Source organism: Rhinoderma darwinii, unplaced genomic scaffold, assembly GCF_050947455.1.
Source record: "Rhinoderma darwinii isolate aRhiDar2 unplaced genomic scaffold, aRhiDar2.hap1 Scaffold_942, whole genome shotgun sequence".
In the NCBI taxonomy this organism is placed as follows: domain Eukaryota; kingdom Metazoa; phylum Chordata; class Amphibia; order Anura; family Rhinodermatidae; genus Rhinoderma; species Rhinoderma darwinii.
The window spans coordinates 69,635-83,435 of record NW_027464517.1 but is presented as its reverse complement, the minus strand read 5'-3'; the positions used below and the strand labels follow the sequence as shown (position 1 = coordinate 83,435).

At 44.3% G+C, this 13,801-nt stretch overlaps 1 protein-coding gene across 3 annotated transcripts in view; it reads left to right on the top strand.

Moving 5' to 3' along the window:
• The first annotated feature begins 971 nt into the window (after nucleotides 1–971).
• Nucleotides 972–13,801, top strand: part of LOC142733366 (gamma-tubulin complex component 5-like) — a 38,470-nt gene continuing 25,640 nt past the window's right edge. Inside the window, exons 1-6 of one of the 3 annotated variants that reach the window (XM_075849533.1) lie at nucleotides 972–1,195; nucleotides 4,036–4,089; nucleotides 4,162–4,270; nucleotides 9,717–9,791; nucleotides 10,013–10,145; nucleotides 13,620–13,763. In XM_075849533.1, the coding sequence (XP_075705648.1) occupies nucleotides 1,062–1,195; nucleotides 4,036–4,089; nucleotides 4,162–4,270; nucleotides 9,717–9,791; nucleotides 10,013–10,145; nucleotides 13,620–13,763 (649 nt within the window). In that variant the 5' untranslated portion in view covers nucleotides 972–1,061. The remainder of the gene's footprint in view (nucleotides 1,196–4,035; nucleotides 4,090–4,161; nucleotides 4,271–9,716; nucleotides 9,792–10,012; nucleotides 10,146–13,619; nucleotides 13,764–13,801) is intronic. The other 2 variants (XM_075849532.1, XM_075849534.1) reach the window with 2 other exon arrangements.

The following is a 13,801-nucleotide window of genomic DNA, read 5'->3' as shown; positions in this document are numbered from 1 at the left end:
CCACTTGGCATATGGGGGGGCGTGTCGGCTGGCGGTACAGACCCCCTCAACCAGCGGGCCCCGTAGCGGCCGATACCGCAGTAGTTGCGCCACTGGTTATGGCTTTTGGAAAGTGGGGAGAAAAAAATTAAAATCTGAAAAATGGCTGTGGTAGGAAGGGGTTAAAAATGTGGCAAGCCTGGATTTCATATGTTTTTTTCGTCAGTGCAGTAATTTACACTTCTATAGACTAAGTTTTGAATTTACATAGGTGCACATTTTAAGTATTTTACACTGATTTTATTGTACTAGTTTAAAGAGGCTGTCACCAGTTTAAAACTGCCCTATCTTCGACCTGATCTAATAGATAACTTATGGTCCGTGTCATACACTTCTCTTTACTACGCCCACTTGGTGAAAAGTAAAAAAAACGCCCACTTGTTCATTAAGAACGAATTTGCATAACACTTAAAATGCTCCTCTTTGTAAAAAATAAACGTTTTTTTTAAAAAAAACAACACAAAAAACGTTACTTATCTACATTAAAGCGCCTATTAGATTAGGTAGAAGACAGGGCAGTTATAAAGTGGTGATTGATAAAATTATTATATTGACTTCTTCCTTCATAGGGGAGCAGGTTGGCGATAAGCTAGAATCGGTCCTGTATATAACTGTTTAACAAACAGCATGGCTGAAAACTTCTGGAGTCTTAAAACTCTAGAGAAGATGAAAAGTTACGTAAAATATACTGTACATAGAGACACGCTTGTTAATATGAAAAGATCAGGACTAGAACTTGTGTATTTACTGTCTGAGGAGCTGGTGTACGAGCTTGGATTACTTCAAACGCATCATACATTGTCTCACCATGGCGACAGTCTGCTTGGTTTAAACACGTTGAGCATATTTAGACCCAATCAAATCTGTCCGTTTACAGTCGCTCCACCCCCTCACGCAAACGTGCCGTTCTCTACAGACGATTGGCTGCTGTCGGCTAACGTACTGAAGATTGGTGATTGGTGTATGGCTGTCCAATCCGTGGTCAGGTGACATTTGCCGGGCTGCCTGCTAATGTACGGGACATGGCGCACTGGACCCGCTATGAAAGAGAGCAGGAGAAGGATGTCAGGAAGCTGATCTCCAGTCTGACCGGCCTGGACGATGAGAGCGGCAATAACTACCAGCTAGCGCTGCAGTACGCCGGGTCCAACTTCAGGTCTGTGCTTATTGGTAGCACACTATCCGCTGCTGTTGTGGAACTACAAGTCCCAGCGTTCACGTCATTAATAATGGGAGGGGAGACGGTGACTTGCTCCTAGTTCTGTATCACCTCCTTCTGTCTGTTAAATGAAGTGTTATTGTTGTAAACAGCTCTACAGCTTTATAATACCATTTGTATTTCAATTCCGAAATATTTTCAAGTTCTCTGTTTGCTGTTCGTAAAGTGGAACGATATTGTTGCTGTGTTGCTCTCTGATGGCCTGAATGGTGTAGTTTTCTACACTATTCATAAAATTGGCCACCCGATGGACCCATGAAGTCAATAAGATCCATTAGGATCCATTCCGCAGTGAATCTATCATTGAAATACCGAACAGAACCTGATAATTCCCACAGCTGAAGGTTTGCTGCAACGCATCAGCAGCACAAATCACCTTCCTAGTCTTGTGTTTTGCTACAATGTATACTTATAGAATATCGCCAAGACTTGATGTATTGGGTCTGTATGCGGTTTCTTCGCATGAATGTATGGCCCCATTCACAAGACCGTACCGTAACCACCCACATTTGCGGGGCCACACTCCCATATAAAGTATGGGAGCACGGTCCGTAAAAACCAAAAAAATACGACATGTCCTATCTTTTGCGGAGCCTTTCTATTGCATGAACGCCTTCCCGTAAATATATGGGAAGGTGTCCGTCAGCCATAGAATTGAATGGGTCAAAATTTACTGCTATGTGCATGGAGCCTAAGACTATGTTCACAAGACGTTTTTGCCTATGTTTGATGTACGTCAGGAAAAATTACCAACGTATACGTTAAACGTGGGCTTTGACGAATGCCTAACAATGGCATCCATTACCATAGAGTATAATGGTATTAGTTAAACGTATACGTCAAGAACTGGGGTCCTGATGTATCCATTATACGGGTATTGTTCTAGTCTATGAGTGATGCATGCCACTATTAGGCTATTATGGTATCCATTTAATATATTGAAAAGCACATGACATATATGTTAAATGTATACCTGTGACATGTCATCCAGTGGCATACGTCACCCATAGGCTCCTATTTTTTAAAAAAAACTTATTTAGTATACATATGTAGTATCAACCCGTGTGCATGGGGCGTACAAAAATAAAGCAAAAAGTTACTTAATAATTATATGCACCCCAAAATGGAGAAAATAAAAACTACAACTTTTCCTGCCAAAAATAAGTCATTCTACAGCTGGGCCAACAGGTAAACCAAAAAGTTATGGCTCTCGGAATGTGGCAATGATAAGGTCCCAAAATAGGCTGGACCTTAAGGGGTTAAGGAAGACCTAGACACAAAGATTTGGCCACAATCAGATGAACGTTTGGATATCGGAAGGTCAGACCCTTTTAATATGTCCATATATTTTGCCAGCTGGACAAACCCAGAGATCTAGGTTGTGCCTAGAAATTTACTTTTTTTGTTTATATGTTAATATTCCTATGGGGCAGATTTCCAATGCATTAATGCCAGCTGTCTGACAAAATTACATTACAAAGAATGGAAGACAAATGCTAGATGTTTCAGGGTCTGCTGACCTTTCCTCAATGCAAACCCCAATTGTATATCCTGGTGATGTTCAGCATCATACAGCTCCTTGGGTTATATGACGCATGGCACACTGTAAAATTAGGTGGGTGAACCCAAGAGTAGGTCTGCAGCATTTCTAGAAATCTGACCGTATTATAGATATTGATGACTAATGTGCCACGATGTCCTCCTGTGATCCTACTCTTTAAGGCCTCATGCACACGACCGTAAAAACTCCCGTTATTACGGGTCGTAATTACGACCCGTAATAACGGGCTCATAGACTTCTATTGGCCACGGGTACCTTCCCGTTTTCTTACGGGAAGGTGCCCGTGCCGTTGAAAAAGATAGAACATGTCCTATTTCAGGCCGTAATAACGGCACGGGCAGCCCATAGAAGTCTATGGAGCTCCCATAATGACGGGTGGCTGCATGTGTGCACCCGTCATTACGGCAGTGTTGCTAGGCGACGTCAGTAAATAGTCACTGTCCAGGGTGCTGAAAGAGTTAACTGATCGGCAGTAACTCTTTCAGCACCCTGGACAGTGAATTCCGATCAGAATATAGAGCAACCTGTAAAAAAAAGACGTTCATACTTACCGAGAACTTCCTGCTTCCTCCAGTCCGGTCTCCCGCCGTTGCCTTGGTGACGCGTCCTTCTCGACATCCGACCCGACATCCCTGGATGACGTTTCAGCCCATGTGACCGCTGCAGCCAATCACAGGCGAATCACATGCTGAAGCGGTCACATGGACTGCCGCGTCATCCAGGGATGTTGGGCTGGATGTCAAGTGAGGGACGCGTCACCAAGGCAACGGCCGGGTAAGTATGAATGTCTTTTACTTTTACCTCGGAAAGGGCTGCCCCTTCTCTCTATCCTGCACTGATGGAGAGAAGGGGCTGCCGATTAGTGCAGTGCAATTTTGCATAGAAAACGTGCCCGTAAATACGGGTGGAATACTGGTGATTCCGGAACCCGTATTTACGCCAGTATTTACGGGTGGGAAAAAATATACGGTCGTGTGCATGAGGCCTTAGGTATAGAAGAAAGGTCCATAGACAGATGTCTCGTTCAGTGCTGGTGGGACATCTCCTGTGCAGATCTTTCTCTAGGAAGCTACTTCCACTGGTCCTATTCGTTTGGGTTCATCACAGGTCTTGCAAAAGGGTGATCATATGGATGTTACCCATAAATATTGTACACCTCTGCATTGTGACTGACATGTAAATCGTTTCTCATCTGTATGTCTTCATTTCTTTGTAGATTCCATCATTATCTTGATGTAAGCAGCCACAACATACACAGGACCCTAGACGGGTAACTTTTTATTTGTTATAGCGTGCATATACACTGCTATGAAGGAGCATAAAAAATGAGCTTTGTTTACAGGATCTATGAAAAGTTTGTGATCCATTCAGATCTGAGTAAAGCTAAGAGCTGGAAGCGACTGACAGGGGAGTTCTTGAATCTTCCTCTTCCCAGCATAGAGGGGACACAGGTAACTCCCATTGTGTTGTCTTCTGTTTATTTCCTGAATTTCAATGACACAGACAGACAGATGTTTAGGAAAAAAATGAAATGTGTTATTTTGTGGAGCTAATGTGATTTGTTCTTCAAAAAGACATTAACGATAATATATAATAATAATATAAAGCAGTGTAGGGCAACAAATATAGACATAAACGGTAATCTGCCACCCATTGATCCTGAAAATCCAGCCCTGGGAAAACATTGTCCTAGTACCTGGTTAGTGGGAATTGACCTGATATTTTATCACTGTGGTGTTCCTCCCTCTCTTTGTATTTTTTGTATATTTCATCTGTTCTTTTTTTTATTTTATTTTTCTCAGACAGATGCTCATTATGCCATACTGTCTCTTCTACTTTGTTTTACTTACTCACCCAAAAATGGCTTTATTGAATTAAAAAGCAGATAATTGGAAACCACTTTTACCCTTTCACCTATGACAGCACCCCTGGAGAGACGTCCCATCCGCTGGACAGGAAACCTGAGGATATAAAAAGGACACACCTCTCCACACACACCAGTCAGGTTTCCTGTCCTCTGGCTACCTCTAGCCGGATAGTTCCCGATTCCTCAGCTGAGGAGGATCCTCAACTAGGAGAAGGGGAGTACAGCTCCTTAGATTCCTCAGGTGAGGATGAGGGAGAAAGAAATTTGTTCCCAACAGAGGACGTAGACTTACTCCTTAAGACGGTAAGGGCTACTATGAACATAGATGATCCTAAGGAACCTCGGTCCGTCCAGGACATAATGTTTCAAGGCATAGGACCTAAGAAGAATTAAACCTTTCCCATTCATAGGAACATAACTAACCTCATTAAAAGAGCATGAAAAAATCCTGATAGGAAAGCAGGTATTCCCAAATTCCTCAAAAGGAAGTATCCCTTTGAGGACGAGGTATGTAAGGACTGGGATAACACCCCTAGACTCGATGCTCCAGTAGCTAAGATTTCAAGGAAACACTCCCTTCCCTTTGAAGATCTAGGCTCCTTGTCTGACCCTATGGATAGGAAGGCCGACTTCTTTCTAAAAAAAGACCTGGGAAGCTTCTACGGGGGCCTTTAAACCAGCCATTGCAGCCACCTGTGTGGCAGATCTCTGAAAATTTGGCTCGCACAATTAAAGCTTCATCTAGAAGACCAGACCCCTCGGGATCAAATCTTATCCTCCCTTCCAACACTTTCCAAGGCCACAGATTTCTTGGCAGATGCCTCAGTAGACTCTGTACGCCTTTCCGCCAGATCAGCAGCCCTGTCAAATTCGGCTAGACGAGCTATCTGGCTGAAAACCTGCAAAGGGGACACCGGATCCAAAGGGAACTGTGCGCTATTCCCTGCTCGGGAGATTATCTCTTTGGGCCCCGCTTGATGACCTTCTGGAATAAGCATCAGATAGCAAGAAGGGGTTCACTGCACAAGCAAGGCCAACAAGAGATTCCTTTCGTCCCAAAGGGCTAATAACAAAAGACCTAACCCTAGGGGACAGGACTTTAGATCCTCAAGATTTACGAGGAATAATAAGTCCTTTCTCTTTAGGCCCCAAAAGGACCCTAAAAATAGGGACCAACAATGACGCCATAGAATCCATGGTGGGGGGGGGGGGTCATCTTTCCCGGTTTTTCAGGGATTGGCAGAAGATTTCAGCGAATCCTTGGATTCTAGGAATCATAAAAATGGGGTACGTGACGCTTACTACGACGTACCCATATGTCTTCATCATCAAAGATATCTGAGGGTAGCAGCGACAATCAACGGGTCCTTAATTCACCTACAATACAGAGCCCTCCCCTTTGGCATCTCACAAGCCCCAAGGGTATTTTCAAAACTAATAGCGGAAATTACCTCTTACATCAGGACGAACGACTTCCTCCTGATCCCATACCTGGACGACTTTTTGTTGGTTGCAGAAACATCTCAAAACTTGACCCTCCAAATACAAATAGTTTGCGCTATACTAGCAAAATTAGGATGGAACATAAATTTAAAAAAATCAAATCTAAACCCATCAAAAAGATGTGTATTCCTAGGAACTCTGCTGGACTCCTCCAAGCAGATGTCCTTCCTTCCAGAAGACAAAATCAGTCCCCTGATAGGATATCAGAGATCTACCTAGTCCATATGACCTCTTTCAGGAAAGATGTCTGTCCTGGGCCTCATGACATCATGCATCCCAGCTGTACTATGGGCTCACTTCAGATCCAGGGCCCTTCAGTGGGACATTTTAAATCAGTGGGACAGGAGCAGTCTCTCCCTAGATCAACCCCTACACATCTCATCCGCAGCAAGGCTGTCTCTCAGATGGTGGTTGAACAGAGAGAACCTCATGCTGGGTATTCCATGGAAGCTAACCCCTACTCTCAACATTACCACAGATGCGAGTCCTTGGGGATGGGGAGCTCATTACGACTCCTCTTTTCTTCAGGGTCAGTGGGATCAACAGACCATTCAGGGATCCTCCAACTTCAGGGAACTGGCGGCAGTTCTTCAGGCCTTCAAGAGATCCATGCCAGCAATTTTAGGTAGACACTTAAAGATCTATTCCGACAACACGCCCACAGTGTCTTATATAAATCGGCCTCGCTGATGGACCTATCCTCACAGATCTTTTTTTCCTGGCAGAACACCACCTATTGACCCTATCGGCTGTCCACCTGAAGGGAAAAGACAACCAGGTGGCAGACTTCCTAACCTTAGAAAGGCTTCGCCAATCAGAATGGTGCCGAATACAACCGTATTTCAGAAAATTATCCTCATATCGGGGACCCCATCAATAGATCTACTCACATCCAAGGAAAACCGAAAGACCCAAAGATTCTTCTCCCTAAACCCTTTAGACCACCCAACAGAAATAGACGCATTCTCACAGTTTTGGAGTCAAGAGAGGGGTTACGCCGAACCTCCTCCCTAGAGTAATAAAAAAGGTCAGGGAAGACAAGGCCAGTGTGATATTAATAGCCCCCTTCTGGCCAAAGAGACCATGGTTCACGTGGTTGAGGAAAATTTCTTCAGACCAACCATGGGTTCTCCCAAACATGTCAGATCTCCTATATCAAGGCCCAGTAATACACCCTGACATTCAGAAACTCCATCTGACAGCCTGGAAACTGAAAGGCTAATCCTTAGGCAAAGAGGATTCTCCGAATCCGTCATTTCCACCCTACTAGCCAGTAGGAAACCGGTTACCTCAAAAATATATCTGAGGTTCTGGAAAGCATTCTTGAATTTTGCAGGCAAGGATATTAATCCTTTAACCAAACCAGATATCCCTTTTAATATTGGATTTCCTCCAGGCAGGGTTAAATAAAAATCTTAGGCCTACTACTTTAAAGGTTCAGATTTCTGCTTTAAGTTCCTTCTTTAATTCTAAATGAGCAGAACACCCCTGGATCAAAAGATTCCTAACCGCAGCCTGCAGACTCAAAAACCAGATGAGATCCCCAGTTCCTCCCTGGGACTTAAATCCGGTTTTCCAGGCTATGATAAATCCACCATTTGATCCAATGGACTCCATCTCCATGAAACTGCTGACACTCAAAATGACGTTCTTGTTAGCCACTACATCAACCTATAGAGTGAATGAGATTCAGGCCCTCTCTGCCTTCCCTCCACATACCCTACTGTTAGACGATAGTCATCTTAAAAACCTTACCAGGATTTCTTCCTAAAGTGGTCTCTCCCTTTCATTTAGACCAAGATATTATTCTTCCCTCCCTCTGTGATTCCCCAAAAAATCAGAGGGAACAACAGTTTAACTGCCTAGACGTAAGAAAATGCCTAGTCCAGTACCTAGAGATTACCCAGGGTCATAACAAGGGTTCGGCAGCCAGTAAAGCCACTATAGCGAGGTGGATTAAGCAGGCCATACAATTAGCTTACATAAATCAGAAGCTCAAGCCCCCAGAGTTTTTCAGAGCTCACTCCACCAGGGCTGTGTTCACTTTGTGGGCAGAGAAAGCAGAGGCATCTCTAGACCAGATATGCAAGGCTGCCACATGGAGTTCTCCTCACACCTTTTTCAAGCACTACCGATTACAACTGCATACAGCCTCTGACTTGGCCTTTGGTAGAAAGGTGCTATAAGCTGTGGTCCCACCCTAAATACTGATTTCTATTTTACATCTCCAGGGGTGCTGTCATAGGTGAAAGGGTGTAAAAGATTGATTACTTACCGGTAATCGGTTTTTCAAGAGCCTATGACAGCACCCCGCTGTTACCCTCCCTATGGTATGGTTTGTGGCAAATGAGCCATCATTAGGTAGATCACATTGAGTTAGGAGGTGGCTGGGATTATGTAAACGACGTAGCTTGCTGTGCTATGCTGTTTCTGCAACTCCCATTCACTTCTATGGGAGTTACGGAACAGCATAGCTTGGCTATTTCCGTACTCTGGCCACCTCCTAACTCATTGGCCGGAGAGCAGCGACAGTGGGAGACGGTATTACGGGGTATTTACATTGTAAAGATAAATGCAGGTAGAAGAGGTGGGACCTGGTTCTATCTTTCGTGTCTATTCCATAAATGTCAGAGATGGGAATACCCCCTTAAAAGGTTTGACCCCAAAATACCCTACAATTATAGTTAAAATTCTCAATTCCCATGCTGTCACTCGACTCTGGTTCACCTCGAGGGCTGGATATGAACGTACTACGTTGCTTCCGTCCATTTGCTACTGCAGGAGTTTGTCACTTTGCTAAATGTCACTGTAGCATGTTGTGATATAAAAGGGTAACTAAACTTTTGAAAAACCTTTGACTAATGACGTGTCAGAAGTTTTGATCGGTGTGGGTCCGAACACTAAGACACCCACCAATCGCTAAAACGAAGCGGCAAAGTTCTTGGGTGAGTGCTGTGCCGTTTTTGTTTCTGATCGCCTTTCCTTGGAGCGGTGTACGGGCTCAGTAGAAAGTCTGAATCTGTACACCGCTTACTCGTCTTTCCGAGGAAAGCCGATCAGAAACGCAACGGTACAGCGCTCACCCAAGTACTTCTGCTGCTTAGTTTTAACTATCAGTGGGGGTCTCAGTGCTCGGACCCACGCCGATCAAACCTGACCTGTGACATGTTAAAAGTTTAGTTACCCTTTAAGAATTTTAACTACAAGTATGCAATGCCAAATACTTTTGTGTGTATCTACAATATTTTTTGTCTTTTTTGACAAAAAAGTATTTAACATTGCATATAGTTTCTGGCTAACACGGTACTACACTATTTTTACCTATGAGTAGATTACAAAAAAAAAACCTTTTCTTCTCTTATAGGTATGGATAAATGTCAGACAAACCCTTTTAATATCTGTGTAATGAATGTTTTGTTTTAATGTTATTTAAAACCTAAAAAACAAGACCGATACTTGAGAATATACAGTCAAATCGATGTAAATCGTTACATTTTCCTGACCTGTTGTGTGGATTAATCATAGAGGAAGAGGAGCCATTTGATTGGGGAAAATACTTGATGGAAGGGGAAGACATTGGTCTCAGTGCAGACGACACACCGGTAAGTTTTATCTCCTCTTATGTCCATGTAGACTTCGTATTGCGACAATATTAGTATGTGCACTCCATTGTTCCATAAAGGTCAATGATAAAAATGTATCACTACACATTCTGCCAACCCCACAAAAAAAATCAGCCGTGCGCTTTGCATGTACTAAAACATTTTGTATCCTATGGTAAAGTGGAATTTGTGGACTGACTGCTAGTTAAATATGATTTCAGGAGTGGTCTGATATTAGTGAGGAGGAAGATGATCAAGAGACCCTTAGTAGGGAGGACTCAGGAATTCAGGTTGATAGGACCCCACTAGATGATGGGGAAAAGAAGAGTGCTGCTCCTGTAGTATCATGGAAAGGTAACTATGTGCTATCATTTGGTCTGTCTGTCTGCGCAAACTCCTGTGCCCCTGTCTGCTATTCATCTCATGATATTTTGGATGGTCATCTTATAATTCAAGCGGTTATCCTACCACCTGTTCCGCTAATTAAACCTCCTAAACGCGTTTATAAAGTGAATTTAATGAGCTGTATTGGCTCCCAAAATAAATTTTCCATCTCCTTTTTTTTAGTTTTGGTATTTCCCTGGTGATATGCACCACACAATAATCCCATAGTAGCACAGACCCCACTAAAACTTACCAACTAGAATAAATCCGACAACAATTTCTTTGGATAAAAAATGGCCACGAAGTTTATTAAGGGTAACATAAAATAATAATTAAAAACAGAATAACCATATATTGAAATCTTGAAAACGAAATATCAATCTTAAAAACCAATAAAATAAAAAGTTCGCCCAGCATTAGCAGGGTGACAAACCCCTCTAAAAATAACGACAAGAAGGAAATCAAAGACCTGAAGGAGGGAGGGTGGGCGTCGGTCCAAATCTTCAAAATGAACTGCTTGATCACGACGGAACAGCTTTTTTTTATGGCCCATTTTCCAGCCTTTGAAATTCAAATGTCCCATCAGCTGGTGCCAGCAGAAATTCTTCCTGGAGATAGAAAGTTCTGGAACCTGCTCATGCAAATGCATAGCTGACTCAGGTCCAATCACCTGGTGTAAAGGATCTGCCAGGCACAGCTTCGGGGTTAACGCCCATAGATAATCAGTCTGCACCTGCTTCTATGTCTGTGAGACTGACTCCATCTTCCACCACTCGGGGTGGCAGGCTTAGGAGTAGGAGAACCTATCACAGCCTGGCCAGACGGAGCTAGCTCCCGCCCTCTGTCTATTTATACCTGCCTTTCCTGTTCCTCCTTTGCTTGTGATTCTTCTCGTGTGGTTTCCTGGCCCTGCTGCAGCTTCTTGTACCATTGTCCTTGCTTCATATTGACCCCGGCTTGCTGACTACTCTTCTGCTCTGCGTTTGGCACCTCGTACTCTCCTGGTTTGACTCTGCTTGTTCACTTCTCTTGTTGATCACGGTGTTGCCGTGGGCAACTGCCCCTTTCTCCCCCTAGCTCTGTGTACCCTTGTCTGTTTGTCTGATGTACACTTATTGAGCGTAGGGATCGTCGCCCAGTTGTACCCCGTCACCTAGGGCGGGTCGTTGCAAGTAGGCAGGGACTGAGTGGTGGGTAGATTAGGGCTCACTTGTCTGTCTCCCCACCCCCGTCATTACACCTGGAACCAAAGAATAATCTGCCCGGAGACAGAAACATCTGGAACCGCCTCGTGCCACCACCACAGCTTACACAGGGGATGCCAAGACGGTATGTATCATTCTAAAAATATAGACATGAAGGGAGAAAAGAGGGAAGGGTAAGAGAAAACATACACAAAAACACATCTTTCCACTATAAAACCTTAGGAGGTTCGTGCCACCACGTGTCCCCCAAGCGATAGCTTGTGGGGCCCCTAACAGGATGGATCTTCTGGAGGCACACGTGACGGATCTTGCGAGGCACTTTCCTACAAGCCCTATAATTCCGTTAGTCTGCCTCTGCATCATAGTCCCTTCCCCTGCCGCCATATCGCTGCCGGAGTATGATTCTCCCTCCCTGCTCTGCTCACTACAAACCATTATAAATAATCTCATGACGTCCTGAATATCGGCATAGCAGGGATCCACTACTGCACACAGGATGCTATACTGTGAGAAAGCTCAATCAAAGACACTAGGCAAAGAGCATCTAGTGAATTCATCCGCCGCTAGGTGCTCTCTAGATCCGGACGCACGCTGAAACAGACTTCACATATGTATCCAGCTATAGCATTACTGGACGGAAGTGCACAGCGGCGTACTCGCAAAACCGCAAGGGGAGCCATCTACGAAACTAGGTCATGTCTATGGATTAATACAGATTTTGTAATGCGTTTAAATTGATACATAACTAACTTTTTGATATGGGATCGTTTTATTAGCACTTGCTGTGGTGGGACAACCTCTTAACCCCTACCCGCACGAGTCAGTAACTATACATCATCGCGGGAGGTTACTTCCCGCACGAGGACGTATAGTTACTGAGTCGGTCGGGATTCGGGAGGTCTGCTGTCACCGACAGCTGATACTCCACTCTTGCCGGCCAGGGGTCCTTTGCTGCTGATTTAGGCAATTAACCCCTTAAATGCGGCGATCGTTTTAGGGGTTTCTAGCATATCGGCAGACCCCGCTCTGAAATCGCGTGGTTTGCCGATCGTTAGCATGGCAAACACGGAGGCCAAACAATGGCCTCCGTGTCTGCCATTCACAGAAGCCTATCAGGACCAACCTTCTGGCTGGTCCTTATAGGCTTCCTCTTAGAGTGACAGGAAGTCACTGTCTCGTTCCTAATGCACACCGTCCCCGACAGCTGATACTCTAGTGTTGCATCGCCGCTGATTTCGGCAATTAACCCCTTAAATGCGTCAATCGCCGCATTTAGGGGGTTTGTAGCACATCGGCAGCCCCCATGCAATCGTGGGGTTTGAAATGTCAACCGGAGGCCCGACAACGGTCTCCGGGTCTGCCATGCATGGAAGCCTATGAGGACCAGCCTCAGGCTTGCTGTCAGAGTGACTATGATGTCAGCTCATTAACATTAGCCCATGTTTTTATGGTATAGAATGAGAGTTTGTCACAGCACTGAGTAGTAATACAACCTTCAGCACTCCAGCTGTTGCGAAACTACAACTGACAATCAAAGGACTTATTATTCCAGCCAAAGACTGTCAGGGCATTCTGGGAATTGTAGTTTCACAACAGGCTGGAGTTCCGAAGGTTGCTGACCGCTGTTATACTGTTTTAAGTCTTAACCCACATCGATATTACAGAAAAATGTGGGACATATAATAAGATTAAAAACACAAAAAATGGCCATGCTCACAAATTGGGCCGGTATAATCCCAACAGGACGCAGCCAGGTCAAAAATGCTGCTGAAGGAAAGTGCTCAGGTGTGTTAAATAATAGCCACTCCCACTAGAATTGAGGGGAGTGGCGTGTGGTGCATGGGATATGTAGTAAAAAGTAAATGAATAGTGTATCATGTGCAAGTAGTAATAATATGTGTGAAATATAGGGGGCAGTACTGAAAGGGTCAGGAACGTGAGTGATGCATGAAGTGTCGGTGCAGTGTGTAAAACATGGAGGGCTAATGCGTAAATCATGAGGCACAGCCTATATAGCCTGGTAGCAACCTATTTTTTGTGTTTTTAATCTTCTTATATGTCCCACTTTTTTTCTGTGTTTAGCTTCAAGTTTGGAACGAAAAGTTCCAGTTAGGGACTCGCAAGTGTGGGGATCCGTGACGAGGATTGCAAGCTTGCGTTCTTTTTGCCAAAATTACAACCAATACCCCATGTATTTTCCATGTTTACTTGTATTATATTTACTACTTTTTGGACGCAGCCAGGTCTTCAATGCTGGGAGAGCATGGTGTGTTGCGGTCTGGCATAGCAAGCAGGGCAGCCCGCTCTATGTACGACGAAGGCATCCCGCCGAAACGCGCGTCGGGTCTGACGGTCTCTCATTACAGGGTTATCATTACTATGGGTATGTCATTGTATTTACTTCCCCCATGCTGCTTGTTT